The sequence below is a fragment of the Chiroxiphia lanceolata genome, chromosome 14 (genome assembly GCF_009829145.1).
Source record: "Chiroxiphia lanceolata isolate bChiLan1 chromosome 14, bChiLan1.pri, whole genome shotgun sequence".
Taxonomy (NCBI): Eukaryota; Metazoa; Chordata; class Aves; order Passeriformes; family Pipridae; genus Chiroxiphia; species Chiroxiphia lanceolata.
In genome coordinates this window covers 1782191-1801823 of record NC_045650.1, presented here as the reverse complement: position 1 = coordinate 1801823, position 19633 = coordinate 1782191, and the positions used below count along the sequence as shown (strand labels likewise).

General features: G+C 43.8%; 1 protein-coding gene across 2 annotated transcripts in view; it reads right to left on the bottom strand.

Annotated features, from left to right (window-relative positions):
* TRPC5 (transient receptor potential cation channel subfamily C member 5) overlaps positions 1–19633 on the bottom strand; it is a 103731-nt gene that overhangs the window by 67757 nt on the left and 16341 nt on the right. For both annotated transcript variants that reach the window (XM_032702098.1, XM_032702099.1), the window contains exon 2: positions 4637–5035. In XM_032702098.1, the coding sequence (XP_032557989.1) occupies positions 4637–5014 (378 nt within the window). In that variant the 5' untranslated portion in view covers positions 5015–5035. The remainder of the gene's footprint in view (positions 1–4636; positions 5036–19633) is intronic.

Below are 19633 nucleotides of genomic sequence, written 5' to 3'. Positions count from 1 at the left end.
TATGTGTTGGACCTGTCCCATGCAGAGGCTACTTGTATTTAACTTCCAACCCCCAAACACACGAGCCACCTGACTCACTAAGCCTGGGCCAAAGTCAGTACTGCATCTGCACATGCTGAATTTTGCTATTTCTGTCTACCACTCTTTCAGTGATTTGTTGTCTTATTTAAAAATAACATGCCACTCACCACTGAGTGTGGATTGCCATGCCAAGTACACATATATTACTGCTCTGCTGCTATGCAGTACAACGTCAGCCTCTTAACTGTCCAGAAAATCAAACAATAACTATTGCACCAGATTAGGCTCACTTTTATTTCCTAGGAAATACTACAGATCCCTGCAGGAAGAGCAACACTTGCATACCCTCTAGGTTCCATGAAAACTAGTTTATTCTGTTGTTCCTCTTAATATTGATGAATATTTTGCTTGATTTCCCAATGTCTATCATCTATTTGGGGAAAAACAAACTACCCTATGACTTAAGTGACCAATTAGCAACACAAAGTGACTGGTCAAAGTGAACTATGGTCTAAAAAGCTTGGAGGATTAATTGGAGTAAATTATGTAACATTTGGGAATAACAAGTGAACTTGTAAAAATCACAGAACTAGAAAAGCTCTTTTGTTACTTAATCTATGTTGAGGAGATAATCGAATTTCCTTTATTTCCCTGAGAACTTGTCTTAGCATTATGCCACGTCCAGACCACATCCTGCCAAGGCCACGAAAGCTCCCATCTGTGCTGTGGTGGATGGGCAGGGCTGTGGCAGCCTCAGCACCCCAACTTCTGCTCACAGGCACCTTCCAGCCACTCAGGACCACACTTGCACACAGACACAAAGAAAAATGTGAGAGTCCACCCCAGAGTGTGGTGTGGTATGTTTGAAGAGTTCCAACAGTTCCAATTTGAAAAAAAGGATGGGTCATTTAAAGCCTGGGCTTTACTCTTTGCTGGGAGTGAAGCACATCAGCACATTTGCTTCCCATGGTAGCAAAACTAAGGTGTTTGCACCATGACAACTCTCTCATTGACCCCAAAATCACCCATAGCCAACAGTGTCTTTCAGCAGTAAATGTATTAGCCATTATTCTGGCTGTAACTGGTAAAGTCTTCTCCTCATCTTTATCAGGAGACTCAGTGCAGTACACAAAACCGTGGCCATAAGTGGTCCAGAGTGGACAGAATGGATTTGAGAAGAAATTTTAAGTTCTTAAAATAGCCTATGAGTCTTGCTTGGAGCTAAACCTGAAAGGAAATACAGCTACTCTACCACATCACTTCTCAGCACACTAATCTATCATGTGCTCTGCAGCAGCCTTTGGAGGGAGGAGGTTCATGCTCCTGGCTCTCACATGCTCCACATGTAAACAGAGTAATCTCCTCCTCTCCTGAGACACCCCTCACACTGCAGTGAGGGAGCTGTGTTGTTATAGTTACTGGCTATGACTTACCCCTGCCATTCTCATGGCATTTTCAGTAAATGGTGCTTAAACAGCAGTCTAGCAAAGGTTTGCGGAGTAATGATTCATAAAAGTTCTCTTAATAACAGGATCCAGGCACCTCTGCCATCCAGCCTCTTCATCCCTTTCTCCCTGTCCCTCACATCACCAATGAGACCCTGATTCTCGTACATAAGGAGCACAACAAAGGTCACTTCTTATATTTGAAAGGGTTTTTTTACTTCTGCTCCCTGAAAAGGTCATCACATGGGGAAAAGCAGAACTATTCCCCTCAGGCAGCTCTCAAGAGACAGGTATGGAGCATCCAGGACATATCAGCTTGCAGAGACTCTGGCTGGTGAGAGAACCTGCAGCTTTGCAGGTCAAAGGGCCATGGTTTTCGACCTCATTTTGGGCATATCTTTTGCAAACTAGATACAGTCACGGTGACCCCATAAGAGGCTGGAATAACACAACCTGTAACACTTTCCCATCAGGACTGTGGCACGAGGATAAGGCTGTGGGAGTGAGAGAAGATACATGCCCATGAAATGGATTATGCTGAATGATGCTACTCAGCTGCTTTCGAGATGCAAAGACAACAATGAACTGAGCTGATGTGAACAGACTCAAATAGCTCTTTGTGCCTGGCAGTCAGAGAAACCAGACTTTGGGAGAGAGGCAAATAATAACAGCTCAGAAGCAGACAGCAGGAGAATGGAATGAACAGGTTTTTGCAGACACCAGACTCAGATGAATGAACATTTAAGACAGAGTAATTAGAAGATGCTGCTTCTGCACCTTTGCCTGGAGTACAGCAAAGACAACCAGCCCCTGATGGGAAACAAGCTGTCACATGTGGTCCGAGAAGCTGCTTTCACTCAGGTTTGTTTGGTGAAACTGAACCCTGTGTACATTTAATGAATAGATTATACTAAACCTGATATATAAGAAGTGCTGTGACACCATCTTACAAATTTCTCAGCCAGACAGAAACCCTTCCACGAAGTGTGAATTTGTGTTACTACTCAACAAAATCCCCGTGTTTTCTATATGTTTTAGAACATGTAAGTAGCTGATGAGAACAAAGCTGTGCTGCTCTGATTTATCAGGTGCTTTTTGTGAAAGTAATTAGGCATGGGATTCCTAAAGGACTTTATGAGAAAGGGTCCAGCAAAGATAATTAATGAATGCACATTGATACTGCTGTGGAATTAGCATCAGGAACTTGTGTTCCTATACTAGCTTTGTGATTTGACAAGCTTTTTCCCAACTTCGCTTAACTAAACACTTCTCTCCATCTAATGTTATATCACTATACATGAAATAAATGTTAATTACCATCATTGCATGAACGATCAGTGAAACTGCTGAAACGGAAGTCCAGTCCTGCAGCCCCCTGCCACCAAACACTTCCCGCAGTCTACAGAAGAGCCTGAAACCCAGCCAGGGAAGTTAATCCTAGTTTGTACATAGAATCTTGCATCAAGCCAGTACTAGCTTAAAATATACCAATGAAGTCTGGTCTTGTAACGAACCTTGTAAATAAAGCTGAAACTGGCACCGCATCTCCTTCTCCCCCACACGTGTTCTCCTCCAAGTTGTAAACCCTGCAGCAGATACAATCCTAGCTACAGAAGGAGAGCTGCACGCTGGCACAGAGATAACAAAAAATTAAACAGACCTACCATGAAATGGATCACTGAACTAGAGACACTGGAGCTGAATTTCAGCTGCAATAAATCAACTTTATTTCATGGACCTTTATCTCTGCCCAGTTAACCCAGCAAGGCTATGAATTAGAGTGAACACAAGTTTTGCTATGCAAGAGATGTCACAGAAATCCACAGGAATCCTATCGCTTGCTTTCCATGATATTTCAGGAGAAACTTGTCATTAACCTGCAATAATTACTGGCAGTTCCTCATTGCCACTGAAAAAAACTTCTGTTCTGCTTTCTGTTGAGCTGTAGGATGCTCGAATTGCTAGAAGACTAAGTTAAAAATGGCTCATTCTCCATGTGTGGTCCATATTTTGCTACTTATATTTTGTCGGACTAAAACCCAGTACTATCATTTCAATTTCTCGGTCTGATAGAAGAGATTAGTTTTTAAATCACACATTAGAATCACATTGCTACAGCATGCAGAATGCTGCTTTTCTAAATATTAAGCTGAGGACTCTTGAATGCTGTCAGGGTTGATCCTTATTGTTTGCTTTGGCTACACAAAATGACTGTTGAAAAACTATGTACTAAGGGGCCTATCCACTGAAAATGTTTTCCTCTATGATTGACTGGTATTAATCATTTTCTTCCTTCACACACAGGGGGATGTGTTGCCTACAAAAGGAGACTCGCTATATAAGGATTACCCAAGTTTTGGATGTTCCTCTCTAAAGCAATGAATATGCAAAAAATTGTCAGTGGTCAGTAATGTACTTAACTTATTCCAATTATTGGCAGGAATATTTACAAATGACAAGAAGAAAACCAGAAAACACAGCTGGGGTAGTGTGATATGTCACACTTGAAGTGACAGGGTTTTCACAAAGATCCTTATGTAACTTAGGAATGGCTTTGTAGCTAAGGATCCTTCCTACAAGTCACAGTTGTTCATTGCTCAGCTATACAGCAGCTTAGCTCTTGCTGTAACGTTATGTTCTGCCTCAGAATTTCTTCCCTAGAGCTCCCTGGAGAGGGAGACCAAGATGGTATGTCTGCACTACAGCAAAGGACTGAAACCTAGGAGACTTTTGCTTGCTTTTAGTTATTTACAAGCACGTGTGCTTTCAGAATTTACTTATGAAAAGCAATTCCACTTAATATCAGTACAACAGCATGGCAATAGTTCACATTTACGGGTTGTAATGTAATTTCAGAAAGCCACAAATTCCTTTAGAAAGTACTCATCTATAAATCAACCTGTAAATCAGTATGTCCACAAACACCGTAGGGCTGGAAAGAACACTGAGTGAAACAGAAAACGCTGAGTGTTTAAGTCACACAGAAAATGTTTGTTCAGACTGGAAAATATGCATCCAAACGTGACTGCCCACATCTGCTCCGGGCATTTAAAGCAATGGACCTGCACCAAGGACTGTGCTTTACGAGTGCTGCACTGCACCTCTCTGTGCAGTACCACTCTCCTAACACAGGATAATAGCTTAAAGTTGAACAGGAACACTAAACTGACCTGTTTTTCACCGCTCGGCTTCCTGTAGTTCAGCAGCAGCTCCACAGCTCCCACCACCTCTTTGCGTATCGCGTAGAGCAGCGCGTCGCCCACGTACACGCTGTGGCTCAGCAGCAGCTCCATGATCTCCAGGTTTTCATTCTCTATGGCTATTAAAAGGGCACTGCGACCGAGAGGATCCATACAGTTGATGTTGATGTTGTAGTAGATCTCTGCCTCTTGCAGGGCATGTTTCACACTGGCATAGTCCCCCTTCTCCACAGCACTGAGGTAGGCTTTCTCCTCCGCCGACAGCTCTGCCTCTGCCCGCACGATCTGTAGCGGGATCCGGTCTCTGTATGGTGAGTAATTTACCTTTTTGTAGTATAGCTGGGCCATTGTTCATAGTGACTGGGCAACCTGTGCGGGAGAAGAACTGCATATAAGTGACAAAACAGACATGGAGGGGACAAACTTCCAAAGGTCCATCACAGTAAAAGCTTCCGATCCCTTTTTAAGATGTTTTATTCTCAACATGGTGACCATAACACCCCCTGAGCAACCCCACATTAAAGGGCTTTCTGAAAGCATAAAGGTGACACCACTGCTCAGGAGAGGAATGTAGAATGACAGACGCTCAGTGTATTTTTTAATCTCGCTTAAACACTATGCCATTGATTTCTTTTATCTGGTTGGAAGCACGATCTTGTTTATGGATAACCTATCACATGTGCAAATAGGTGGATTTCTCATCTTTGCTTTATTTCCCACTCAATATTTTTTTCAATTCCTCCTTTTTCACTGATGGTGCAGGTCCTCAGCATCTCTGAACTGCCAGTGATAGAAGCTGCTGATTTACGCCCTCCTATTTACAGTAATAGATTCATTTTGAATATTTTTGCTGCTTCTTCTCTGCTTCCATCTCTTAAAATAGGTCTTTATTTTTCCTTAATGTTTACTCTTTGACTAGGTCGCAGTTTTATTTTTAAAGCTTGAATGTTTTTAAACATATTTTCTCACTCTCCTCATTTATAAATAGGACCTAAAGACAGGCTGATGTAGAAAGCCCCCACCCTTGCTCTCCAAAGGCTGTGATGTTGTTTTTAGGTCTAGGAAAACAAGAAGTAAATTGTGCCCTGGAACAAGTGCAGCAAACTGAATGAATTATGGTTCCTTAAGAGCCTAACAGGTGACTGGAGTAATAGGAAACATGGGCTCGACAGGTATTCACAGGTAAGGAAAAAAGGAACTAGTGTTGTCTACCTCTGTTGGGCATTGATAAACCACACCAAGTCAGGACCAGGGGACACCAGCAGCTATAACTAATTGGACTGCTTGTTCTATCTCCTTGCACAAAGCTCAATGGCTTCCTGCAGCAAATTAGCCAGAGTTTTGTTCCATTTTAGTGCCCTATCCAGGGAAAAAGGGAGGTTCCTGTGGTTCTGATGGGGAATTGGGAGCGCAAGGCCATGGGTTCTCGTTTCCATCTCCTCCTGCCGTAGGGAAGCCGTGTTCCACAGAGCTCACACATTTGCATTTTGCCTTCAGCTCCAGAGTAATGGGCCTGGTACGGTGGGAGTGGGTGGATCTGAGCTCCAGCCCAGCTGACACTGCAAAACAGTGGGTGGCTGTAGCACACAGCAAAGCTGCATCTGCAAACTTCCTGGGGAGCCAGAGATCTGTAACAGCCAGTTTGGCACCTCAGAAAATGTGCTCACTCAGTATCCCAGTTTCCTACAAGTGCAAGAAAAGTTTGTTTGTTACATATCCAGAGTTACTCCCATACTGCTCACACATCTCTGCACATACAGAATCATAGAATCCAACGTTTCAATCTCAAGGCACACACAAAGGCATTTGAGGCAGAAGGACTATAATCTGAATAGAAACTATAAATATATTGGCTTATTTTCTACGGAAATATTATGCCACTAAAGCTTTTAGAACTAAGGAACAGTCGCAGTGACTCAGAAGCCTCAAGTTTCAATAACCAAGGACTCTGATTTTCAAAAGGATCGAGGATCACAGGTCATTTTCAAATTTTGTTTTTGAAAATGTTATTTATGAGGGGTCCAGCTAATTCCCACTGAGATATTAACAGGACACAAAAGGATGAAGCACAGGTCTGCTAACAACTAATGACCAAAGAGATCTTTGGGAAAGTAAGGATAAACCCAAAGGGGAAGGGAAATTTTGTCCAAGTGTGACAATCTGGCTGATGGGAGCAGGGAACACCAATCAGCAGGACTGGTCACAGGGGACAGTAGTCACTGCGTAGAAGTCTCCAGGGGGAATATGTTGGCTCCAAAAAACCTGAGGGATTCTGGTAATAAGTGCAGCTACTAAAGTGGAATTTTTCACTGCTCTTCAGTTTAATTGAACACTTTGTAGATGCTGAGTAACATTTGCAGTGAGTTATAACAAATGTCACCTTATGAAACATCATGCCAGAACTGAATCCCTTTCCTTTCCAACAGTTTTGTAGAAAGAAAAGAAAGCTTCAGATATCTTAACTCCTCAGTGGAATCTCATCTCCCAGTACAACCCCAGTCCAAGAAAGCATTTTGTAAATACTTCAAGCACATAAGAAGCTGCAATGAAACTAGACTGATGATTGATTTTCCTGAATGATTTTCCTGAATTCTTCACATGCCAACACTGCATAGCCTAGCAAACACATGCTGCTGACTGGGTTTGTAAATGAGAGCATGCAGTATCAAAAAAACCCCAAAAACCAAAACACCCTGCCTGGATTACATGGAAGATTTCAGCAAAACCTTTTGCTGTTGAGCTGTCCCTCAGCCAGAGATCCAGCACAATTACAGATGAATCTTCCAAACCTGATGTCGTTCTCCTTCAGGATTGTCTATTAGAGCATGAGTCAAACCTGTGGATGGAATGAACAAGGATCCCTGCTCTAGCTCTTGCTTCTCAATACCACCAGTCTCCCGGAGGCAACATCTCTTGGTGAAGCAGACAATGCTGGTAGACCCTAGACCACTTGTTTGTCCCAGACTGGTCATGTGTCTGGCTTAACAGTTAAAAAATGACAAAAATATTGATGAAATCCAGGGAAGAGAAGGGGTAGGCAATACATAGGTGCTGCCCAGAGAGAAGCAGCAATGATGTTCTTAAAAGGTTACAAAAATAGAAACGTTAAAATTTTGGAATCTGTGCAGACAGCCTGAAAATGCATGTTTTCCATATGAATTATCTTCACAGAGAGGCATTTTCTGCTACTTGAGTTAATATTTGGGGCAAAGAAAGTATTTCCAGTCTATGCCTGATTAAAGATGCCTCAGACAATATTCAATGACTGGCTAATGCAGTGGTGATACCTGTAGCACAAACAGGTATAGAGAAACAAGAGAACTATATAAACATAATAAACTACAAAAGATACAGGAAGAGGACTTCACACTCAGTTTGGACTCTATCACCACTCTCCAGCTGGGATGTCCTTCTCCCTGAACTATAAGTCTAAATCTCCAAGCCATTTCAGCCTAACACCACTTCTGTGTTGCCTGACACAGAAATCAGAGTTTTAGCCCCTAAAAAGCAGCCATAACTGGCAGAAACAGCTTGTCTGGCTTGGAAAAGGAAGGTTTCTGGCCACATTACTTTGTCTAATAACTTAAAATGGTTTTTCTATCACTGCAAAAATTTCTCTGCATCTTTCACCACTCACTTCAGACCTATCTATCCCCTACACCAACAGGGCTTTCACTCTGAAGAGTCACAGCTGCCACAGGCAGGTCTGTTGGAATCTCCTGCTGCCTGCTTTTGGACTGGACTTGGGGAATGGAGATGTTACAACCACAAGGGAATGGTATTACTCAAGTCAAGGGTTGGAAACAATGGCTTTGGCTGAAAATAAAGAAGTGGCTTTATACCTGCCACCATCTGTATGACATCTGCAATCAGCACTCTCCAAGACACTGCACTGTCCTCAACACCCCTGTGAGTCTCCCACTCTCCAGCACAACTCAGTACCAAATGATCAGCTCATCACACTCATGTATCATGCCCAGCTGAACCAGTGATCGCTTCAACACCAAGGGGGAAAGGGAAAAAATGAGCTTTCTTTTCTCATTTTCTTGTTAGAGAGAGAACATGATGAAAATTGCAGAATCTGGAGAGTTATGTGGTGACACAGGCAAAGGCTGGGGGGGCAGCCTGAGCAATGGGCAAGCAGCAGTGAGGAGGGGGCAAGGAAAAAGAAGAGCAGGGGAGAAGCAGTGAGTAGCAACCATTAGTTAGAGAGATGGTTAATGAAGACAGGCAGGCAAAGGTCACTCAACAGCACTGCCTTTTGCCACTAAAAATGCCATGAGTTGTCACTACAAATTCTTTTAGGATCTGTTAGCAGCTGAGCCACTCCACCTTACATGCACAACATGCTCCCACGCGCCACTGTCTCACGGGAATCAGAAGGACCTGTATTAAAAGGGATAACTGTAAAGGAATGAGCCAGTGCCAGTTTATATCCATGTACCTCTAGGCTCATTATAAAATAGGACCTTCCTGGATTTTATTTGCTTTTATCATCATCTGACTTTTTCTGCTGCTGACTCAGAGGTGGAAAAGTACCATTGCTCCTGATGGCTGAGTTCCCTCTGTAATGAGAGCAGCAGAGACTTGTACTGGTATAGAGTTCAGCTATCAGAACTCACTGCTCCGAGCTGGTATGAGCATCTGACAACCTGAGGAACTAATCAAACATGGATCTTGAACACAAGATCAATAGAAAAGAGTTACCTTTCCCACTTGATGGGACTCTCTACGAGCAGCCAACTCACATCACACATCGGAGCAGACAACAAACCCCCCCATCTGCCAAGCTGCACAGAGTGGCTGGTTGTTCCCTCCCACTGGAGATTCACTCTGACACATGTTGGCAAAACTCTTTGTGTGGCTTTAAATGTCACTACATCTTCTCTGTCGGATCTGCAGAAGGGTTTATGTGCTGTAAAACCCACCTGCACTTTCTAGTTGTATCAGCTCAATAAAAGAACTGATCCTTTGCAACACATCTTGCTTAACTGCTTCCTTCCTTCCTTCCTTCTTTCTGTGGCTATTTCTCCCTTTTTGTATTTCAGACACAGTATTTTCCTCATTTTGCAATTCTAATCTGGACTCCAGGTCTGGAAATCATGGCCCATAACTGTGAAAATGGCCTCTTTCATCGTGTTCACACACTGCGTGCTCAGTACTGTTGATCTTTTTAAGAAAAGGTTATAAACCTGAGTTATGAAATGGTCCAGAAGGGCCACTTAGGTAAATAATATTACATGTAGCTAATGGACCAACTGAATTTGTGATTGGATCCTTCTTTTAAGTGCTCTAGATCTTATTTACTAATAATGCCTGGCTAAGCCCAGTATGAGGAAATAAAACCAACTTTGTAACCTTTTACTATTCCTTTTCTTCTCCAAAGATACCCTCTTCTTCCAGAAAATTGATTTTTCTGGTTCGGTGGGAACCAGATTACAACCCTAAGTCTCATTGCTTCTCATGATGTCTCTGCATCACACCACCAGAAGCAGAAATTTTTTCTGATGCTTTTAAATGCAAAAAGACCCATGACTGAATAAACACACAACCTCAGAAGTATTTGAAAATCATAAAATTGTAATGACCTTCTGGTGCCTATGGCTGTGCAAATTCCATTTAGCAAAGGCCTGATGATCTCAGGAAGTTCATATTCAGCTTATAAGTTATATAAGATATATCATTCCCTGGAATAAGTGCTTTCCAAAGCTTGTAGGGCTGTAGTACAACACAAAAAATGAGAAACCAACAGCTAATAACATCAGGGATGAGTAATCTAGTTTCACTGCCCAAGATGAGCAAATGGGAGAGACTAATAGCATGTGTGGTACAAATGCAAGGCTGCAGTCATTCATGATTCACATTGGAGGATATGTCCTTAAAATATGCAGAGAAAAATTTGCACTCCTCATCACCTCAGGCATAGGTAAGAATCCATATAGGCCTTGTGGTGTGGCACATAACCCTCTAATCCAAGCAGTGTTTGCAAAAGAAGACAACCTCGAACTTCAGATCATAAAATTTACAGAAGCCAAAAGAAAATTCTTTGCCAGTAACTCAAAATGTCACAATTTGACTCAAGTCCCAGCTCTGCAACTCTTAACTTCCCGAGGAGGGTGACAATAATTAAAGATATATATGTCTGATTTGGAAAGGCCAGCTCTTTGGGGTACATCTCTTCCACTGCCTAATCAATTGATGAGTCTAGACCAACCATACATGGGATACATATATGTGTGTGCATATTTCTGTATGTGTATATTTATGTATATGTGCTTATATATACATATATATATGCTCCTTGCTCTAAGCTTCAGCTTTGTTTCATCTTGCAAAGCAGTGAGGCTCCTTCTGGTCAAAGATGAGCAAGCTCCCTTTGCAATAGGGGATCCTCCCCTACATCTCCTCCACCAGCCAGAGCATAATTCATGGACAGAGAGTTTGGGATACCGACAGCTAGACCACATCAGAAGCCTCAAATACTTAGGACTCCTACAAGCCTCCTCTTCCCACAGCAGAGCTTCCCAAATGTCCAGGGATAGGCTCTCATGTTATTTAGATCCACATCAGGGACAGATTCCAGATGGACACTTCCCCAGTGCTGGCCTACAGGCACGTTTCACACTGCACTGATGGGGTGTTAACGACGCTGAAATGTCAGGCAGACTCCTCAGCCACGCTGGGCTGGACACGGGGAGAGCAGCTCTGTAATAAAAAACAGACACAAAGCAGGCACCCTGCCCTGCAGTGCAGTCAGAGGAGTTATCAGTGTACCCAAAAGAAAGAACCAAAGGCGCAGGACCTGCCTGTTACCAAACTGTTGAAGCAACAGTGCATCCTGCATCTCCCTAGACTTCAGCTTCAGTCAAGGCCCAGGATTAAGCCCTTTTTGGCAACAGAGTGCCAGTGTGTGAAGAGCAGCTTGTTCTTGCAGGTTCCAGAGGGGATGTGCCATCAGGAGCTGCAAAGTGGTCCAGGGCAGAGGGGAGGGATGCAGACAGATCCCCACAGAGGGGTGTCTGGCTGCATCCCTCCCTCCAGCTCCTCCAGCAGGGCCATGGTGCTTTGGGATGCACAGCTCTGCAGGTCAGTCCTGCATGGGAAGGGGTGCCAGAGCCCCCTTTCACCTCTCTGAGGGCCTGTTCCCTGGTGGGTGAGGACACACTGCAAGCAGAATGGAGCTGAGCCACTGGACTCAGACACAACCAGCACTTCTCCTGTGGTAATTTTTGGCTGGGACAGCCTAGTGCAGGGGACTGACTGGTCTTGGCTCTATTTCAGGTTAGGCCAGAAATGCAACTCAGGAGGGCAGGGCCTTGGTGAGCCTCATCCCCTCTACTCAGGCATCCTGCTCTGTTGTCCTGTTTAACCCCAGCCAGTAATTCAGCCCCACACAACTCCCACTCACTCACTCCTGGTGGGAACAGGGGCATATTCTTCATACCCTATTAAATGAGTTGACTTCCACTTCCACTGTTTTTTTCAAGGATGACTGACATGTCTCTGGTTTAGCCACAGTGTCTGTTGTTGTGTTTTCCCTCTCTTCTCCTTGAGGGTGATGCATAATTCTGAGAAGTGTTTGGTAGGTACTGGACAGGGCCCAGCACAGTGAGTTTTGCCTCTTTGAAATATCCACAGCAATTTTTCACTTGTTCAAACACTTTATCATTTCATCAGGATCCTGCATTTGTTCAGGAGCAAAGTTCCAGATCATTGGTACAGACTCCTTGGTGCTGCTATAAGGCAAATGCTGATGCTTTATGAAAGCACTGGAGTAGCAGCACTGCCTTTCTCCTGCCTGAAAAATGCCAGGCTAGTTCCAAACTGCAGAGGCAGCAGAGTTCAGGCCGTGTGAGGCAGGATCTCACAGCATCGTGATGCTGACACACAGACAACCTGCAGTAAGCTGTAAATGAGACAAGGGCATGGATTCAAATTACTAAGATGCAATGTAGCTTGTAAGGCAGTTCAGGGCCAACTGTGAAGGGCTCTGGCCCAAAGTAGGGAATGTAGGGCTGGAAAAACCATTTGGGTGAGAGGCACCAATCCACTGGCACTTCTGAGAAGCCAAAAAAGGGATAGTTTGGACTATCCCTCCACCTAGAGTACATTCCAAACCTCTATGAGATCAAAGTATGTAAGTCACAAAACAGATTTAAATCTCTGAAAGCCACCACAGCCCTGCCTCATGATGTTTGTCCTGCGTAACACCCAGAAATCAGTGAGTAATCACATTGTTTTGGATGTAAGGGTTAGAAAGACCATCTTCTTTAGCTGATGTTTCCTCTAGGAACAGTGCTGGGATGGGCAGTTGCAGCTTCTGGAAGCAGACGATGCACTCTAGGGCTAGAGCAGTGTGGACCTGATCCATTCCTAGGACGGCCAAAATTACAAGAGATCCTTTCTGTTCCGTGTCCTGCCAGGACTGAGAGAGGCTGAGAACTGAGTCTGCAAGCAGTGCTCTGCACTAAGCACCTGGATTTTGGGATGGATTGAGAGAGACTGTGATTTAAGATGTTGTGTGGCTTCACACAGACACACGTTAGTTGGTAACGCTCGTTTTCATTTTCAACACTGCCTAGGACAGGAGATGCACTAAATTCAGTGCTTCTACCAAGATCTGAAACGTGAAAGTGGGGAAAAACAACACTTTTGGTCTCAGTATTCTCACCTGACCATAATAATACACAGGACATCCACTCCTTGTCGTTGTGTCTCACACACAGCCCAAACAACCATGCAGAACATGGGCCAAGAGTCATCCTTGGGATCAGGGCATGCAACATCCTTGTCTATCTCCAGCTCTGCCAGAGGGCTCTTTGCAGAGTGTAGGTATCTCAGATTTGATTCCATCTGTCCTGAAAGCAAGACACAGCTTCCAGTATGCCTTAACAGGAAGGATAACAGCAAAAACCTCTGGTGTTGAGCCAATTGCAAAGTTCCTATTTGTGAGACGAAAGGAGGGGGGAGTATTGACCCATCCCTGGAATACTTCAGCATTCCTTCAACAAAAATCAGTCTCGGCTACTAAAACTGTTGAAGTTATTAAAATGGTGATGGAATGGCTGCAGAATGTGCTTTTAGCTACTATTACAGTGAAGTATATACAGCTTGCAATTGTCCCACTTCTTTCCACACAGCCATCATGCAGCTGACAATAAATAAAAACGTACCATTGTGAGGAGCTTAAAAAACCAAACAACCCCGGAATATATTCATAGTACGTATCTTTACAAATGCAGGCAGAACAGAAAGCTCATTTTGTCTGTCTGACGTCATTGCTCTGTCCCCTACTTTTTTGAGATGGGCTATCTATTCATTTTCCACCATCTAATAACAAAAAAGAGATGTCAACTGAACTGAGAAATACTGTCAAGCGTGCCATCCTGTTGTCTTATCTGCTAATGCAGCACTAATGTAGCATGGCATCATTATCATCTCCGGGCTCTGTGTCCACTGCTTCCGTGCCTGTGCTTGTAATCTCTGGCTGCTGTAGCTGTTGAAGCAGAGATGAAAACGTGCAAGACCATGAATTCTGTTTCCCTGAGTTAAATTCCAAACCACGGTAAATATGGAGGAATTAAAAACCAAATTCATTGCATATGAAGAATACTGGGGACAGGAAGACAAGGAACCTGTGCCACACCACGTGCATTTTGCAGTCGTTTTCATAAATGGGACCAAAAGGAGAGTACCAGCTGCTCTGCTCCCATGGGGGTGCTGGTGCCTGGCAGTGACACTTGTATGCCTGCACTCTGTGGAAAGGGAACAAGCTTTCAGACATCTCTCCTTTCTAAAACCTTCACAGGAGAAGGAAAGATTTTTTTAGGGGCTTCCAGGCAGAGGAAGAAAAATCTGAAAAATCCAAATATTTGAAGTAGCTAGAGCAGATAGCTGATCTGAATACAGCACAGCTTCTTGTGGGGAGATTATCCTCTCCTTCACCACCTCCAACCTGGCATGGGGGGATTGTCTCTCTTGCAGCAGCTCCAGCTGATGTAGGACACAGTCCCCTCTCTATGCAGTTTCCCCACGAGGTTGAACCCTGTCTAGTTCCAGCACACCACCAGCAAATCCTGTAGTCTGAGCCACCTGGAGGGTTGTAGAGATGAGAAGGAGAAACATGTCTGCAAGCAAAAGGTTTTGCCGCATGTATTTTAAAATGATGGAGACTAAGCATTACAGATTGCAGTGGCAGGGCAATCACAGTTTGTCTCAGTCATGGTTTTGCACAGGTCAGCCCTGGTCCTACCATTCTTCACTGCTATCTCTGCAGAGATGGTCCCTCGACAAAACAACTGCCTTGGCTGTGCAGTAAAGCAAGATATTTTATGGAGAGGTGGAAATGCCATACAGTAAAAAGAAATCTTCATAGAAAGGATGTGGGAGGGAGCTTCTTCTGACAATGATAATAAACAGAATAGTCTGAAGATAAAATAAAGAAGCAAAAACAAACCTTAATTCATTAAGATAGCTCAGGAAAGAGCCTAGAACTGCAGACTGGACAGTTTTTGAAGGCCTGCAGAAGGGTTGCAGGCAATAAAAACACATTCATTTAAAGTGGAAAAACGTTGTTCTCAAGGGTGTTAAGCAGGCAAATTCAAAAGACATCAAAAAATGCTGCACAGACATAAGACCTGGAAGAGGAGTAACACTGTTATATTGCTTGTAAGTGAAGAAACACAGAGAATCAGATATTTGCTTCTATTAATGCCCTAAAAAGGTTCCTGAATAATATCTCCAGCATAAAACTTGTCTGTTCAACCTCCAGATCATTCCTATAAAATCAGAGATTTGGGTCAGAGATTTGTAGGAGCAACCATGTTATTTCTTAATCGTTGCATTCTTGCTTTGTGCCCTTTGGCTCCCAATAACACCCAGCTCTTACGTGGCTGTTCAGCCACAGATCTAAAAGGACTTTTAAAAGGATGAACAGCACTCATCCTCTAGTTGTGTGGACTGGAAATATGCAGCAAACAGAACTTACTGGTTTCATCCTTTTGTGACAGCAAGTGACAACCAGCCAGAAACACCCAGAAATACAGATACACATATATATTATATACATACAGCTTAATAGGTGTAACAGATCTTTGGTGCCCATTGAGGCACCTCAATGCCAGAGTGGTCTGGAGTCAGAGTGCTCCAGGGAAGCTGTGTCACTGAGCCCCTTTGCAGGGATGGGAAATGCTCTTCCCCTGCCCTCCTCCTGCCTCCTGTAAAAAGAGAGCCAAGCAGGAGTTTTGCCCACACCTGCCCCTCACCATCCAGGCAGCCACAGTGGTTAACAGCAGTACTGTGGTCTCTCTTCCCTGGGCTCACGTTTGCAGACATCCTTCTGCCCCATAAACTGACAGCAGAAGCCTTCTGGTGCCCTTTTCCAAACTCACAGCAGTGCCCCCCCTCTCCTGGGACCCATGCCCTGATGGAGGGCAGCAGTTCTGTCCCACAAAAGGTTGTACAAGAAGTGATGATAAAAACTAGAAATGTCCTATCTTACTAGGGAAAACCTTATTTTAAATATCCCACAGAGTTACTCTGTCACATATTGAAAAACCTGCAGGACATAATCTTGGAAATCAGTTCTTGGTCTTTCTAAGGGGAACATCTTAGATGGGCATAGGATGCTTTTTTTTTCCTCCCCAAGCTCTTGTCTATGGTACACCTTAATGTTGCTGCTTTTTCTTTATTTATATTCTTCCATCAAAATACTATTCTAAAATTTTCTCTCATTTTCTTTGGGTTTTAATTTTGCAGTTTGCTTCCCTGTTCAGTTAAGCGTTCATTCAAGACACCTCAGACATCAATTTTTCTTCAGAGGAATTTTATTTTGTATGCTTTGGGTTTTAGGCTCAGCTACAGTATAACTGCAGGGGGTTCATGTTTAAATTGAGCTCTATTCCTCTGGCTACAGGAGTAGACCTATGCAAAGGAAATGCACAAATCCATAAATAAGGCTTGGCACAATTTCACTGCTCTATTTAATGCCGAAATTTTCAAGCTCTGTTTTCCCAAACCTCTTGCTTCCAAATTCCTGCACCTGTTAATTTGTTAATTCTGTTTTCAGTGAGTTTAGACTTATGTATTCCTAATTACGCTAATGAATAATAAACTACTTAAATTATTAATGTTTTTCAAACCTTAAAAAGAAAACAGGTTAAAAAGAAAACAGTTAACAAATACCTTGCCCCTGGGTCTGTCTTCACTGTTGGACCCACAGACCAGTACAGGGCATTACTTTTTCTCTACTGGATTCTCTTGAGAGGACATTGTGTCTTCCCTTTCTCCCTCCTCCCTCTCCCTCTCAGGTTTCTTCTGACACAGCCTCGCTTTCTCCTTTTCAGTCTGATCTCTGTTGAGAAGAAGATCTTGCAGGTTAATGAAAATCACCCCCAAGGCGGTAAATATCACAGCTGTCTCTACCAGTTTTCTTTTTCTCTCTTGACATTCATTTCCTCTCCCCTCCAAGGCTCTGTAAGGGCTCCTTGTTGCTGCTCCCTTCCAGCTAGCCCTCACAACTGGTGTCTGGAACCTGCTGAAAGTTCCTGGGGTGCCACAGACCTCTGTCCCCCTCCTGTCCTTTGTACATCTCTCAGGATTCTGTCAGTTGTAATTCTGGCAAAGGAATGAGCCATGAGACAATGTGTGGGCCCTACAAGGCAGTAGCTGTGGCCTCTCCTTTCCATGCACCCACAGTTTTATCAACTGCTCTTCTGCTCTCCCTGAACATCACTTGGTTTGTGTTTTCCTGGCTCCTCCACAAAACATAGGTTAGATCACTGTAGAAATACATCAAAATTGGGATTTATTGCACACAAAAGGAAGAGAGAGCACTGAACCTGCGAAGAAGAAAGGTGACTAATTCCTTAATTTACCCAAACAGCATCTACCTGCAAAATGTTCTTGGCTGCTTGGTGTTTCTTCCAACCTGTGCATTCCTGATAAAAGCTGTGCTTTTTATGTGCCTGTCTTCCCTGGATGTCTGCACAGAGCTGCTAAATCACAGATATACTTGCAGGATATCGTCCTCACCATCTCCCTGACGAGGCAGTATTGTTTCTTACGGGACAGATGGCTCACAAGACCCTGATCTCTGCCAACAGAGCAGCAATGCACTGTCTGTAAAGTGACTCTGGAAGCAACTCTTTTGGCATTAAGATTGAGAATGAGGATAAACCACACCAAGGAGAAGGCCACAAGCAGCATCACTCTCAGCAGGGTGTCACCCCAGGAGAGCAGTTTTCCCCAGGGTTCTGTGCTGTTTGTAACTGCTCACAGTCTGCACGACTAGACTAGATTACAGTCATGCCACGCTTGTCACTTCCTTGGGAGCCTAGCCACATTGGCTAGGGTTTATTTTCAGCCCTGAGCTTTGGGAGTTCAGTAATTACATGAGAATGTGTTCTTCTGAGGGGGAAAAAAAAAGTTTCTAGCCTCTAGGGTGTGAAGTAAAGAGTGTGAGTCACTGAGTGAACTTCATTGATGCAGAAACCAGACAGAAAGTGTCTCAAATTCTCTAGGTTTAAAAATCTCTTAGCTTTAAGCCAAAGTTTGCAGATTTGAGGTATGGGGCAGAGAGAGGAGAAATGGGCCTTGGAGCACAGGGACTTGGCAATATTAGAATCATAGAACATCCTGAATTGGAAGGGACTCACAGAGATCATCGTAGTCCAACTCCTGTCCCTGCACAGGAACACCCCAAAAATCCCACCCTGTGCCTGAGAGCATTGTCCAAATGTTTCTTGGACTCTGTCAGGTTCAGGGCTGTGACCACTGCCCTTGGAGGCCTGTTCCAGTACTACGGCTGCTTGCTTTGGGGGTGCCAGATCTTCTCTGCTGGCCACTGCACCTCCTTCCCTGTAAGCCTTTTCCTGGATAGGAAAAAGACAGCATGATCTACACTGCAAGGGATGTCTTTGTGCTCTGCTCCAGAACCAGGCAGGTCAGGGCAACAGTGGCATTTTGTACACTGGCTAAAGCCCACACACTTCAAGGACTGCCTGCTCTGCTATTTATAAAGCTAAAAGGTTGTTATCACTCAGATAACTCAGTGCAGAAGCATCACTGGCATTCTCCATGAAGACAGTTTTGTCAGTCCATTAAACCATGCCAGCTCGATATCATACACCCTTGTTCACATGTAGTGACAGAGGATCCCTTTGAGTCAATCTGATAAAGCAGCCACCAATTTAATACTGCTTTTGGCAGAGGAGAAGTGCATTTCTGTACAGGCCTACTTACAGCCAAGGCCTGCTGAAGCTTCTTTCCTGCAAGACCATTTCTATTAGTGCCACACAGAGCTTAATATCAGCTAAGGAAATATGTCACACACTAGACAATTTTATTTAAGTGTAGTCATAACTGTGGCTACAGATAGAAATGCAAACAGCACAGATATTACCAGACAGGCACTATTTTCAAAGGGCCCTCCACCTGCAAATCCCTGCCTACTAGCACATCTGGTTAGGGATCCCTGAGAAATAGAAAGTATCATCACCCTCATTTTCTAGGTGAAGCAAAGCAGGAGACACTACCAACTTTGGAAATAATATCTAGGGCCAGTAAACCTCATTCCACTCCACACCTTAACCACTGATTGAACTACATGCAGAAAACTGTAGAGGAGAGTAAGGCTTCCCTACTGATGTTTTCCCTACTGATGTTTTCACTCATACAAGGCACTGGAGCAGCAGATGTACAGTGATGATGCACTGCTAGTCTCCTCTGACAGGCACTGTTCATTCAGATCCTCATTTCCTTTTGGTTTCCTCTTGCTTTTTCATCTGAAATCTTCCATCCTCAATGACTGTGAAGAATCTGAAAATTCAGATATCTGCTGCTTAGACAGCTACTGGAGTTAGCAGACACCCCAGAAAAGAACAAAAGGCTCAGAGAGGTCTGAACAGTCCCATCCATCTCAGTGAGGTGTTAATTCTGGGGCACAATCGCTGCTGGTCGCAATTCCAG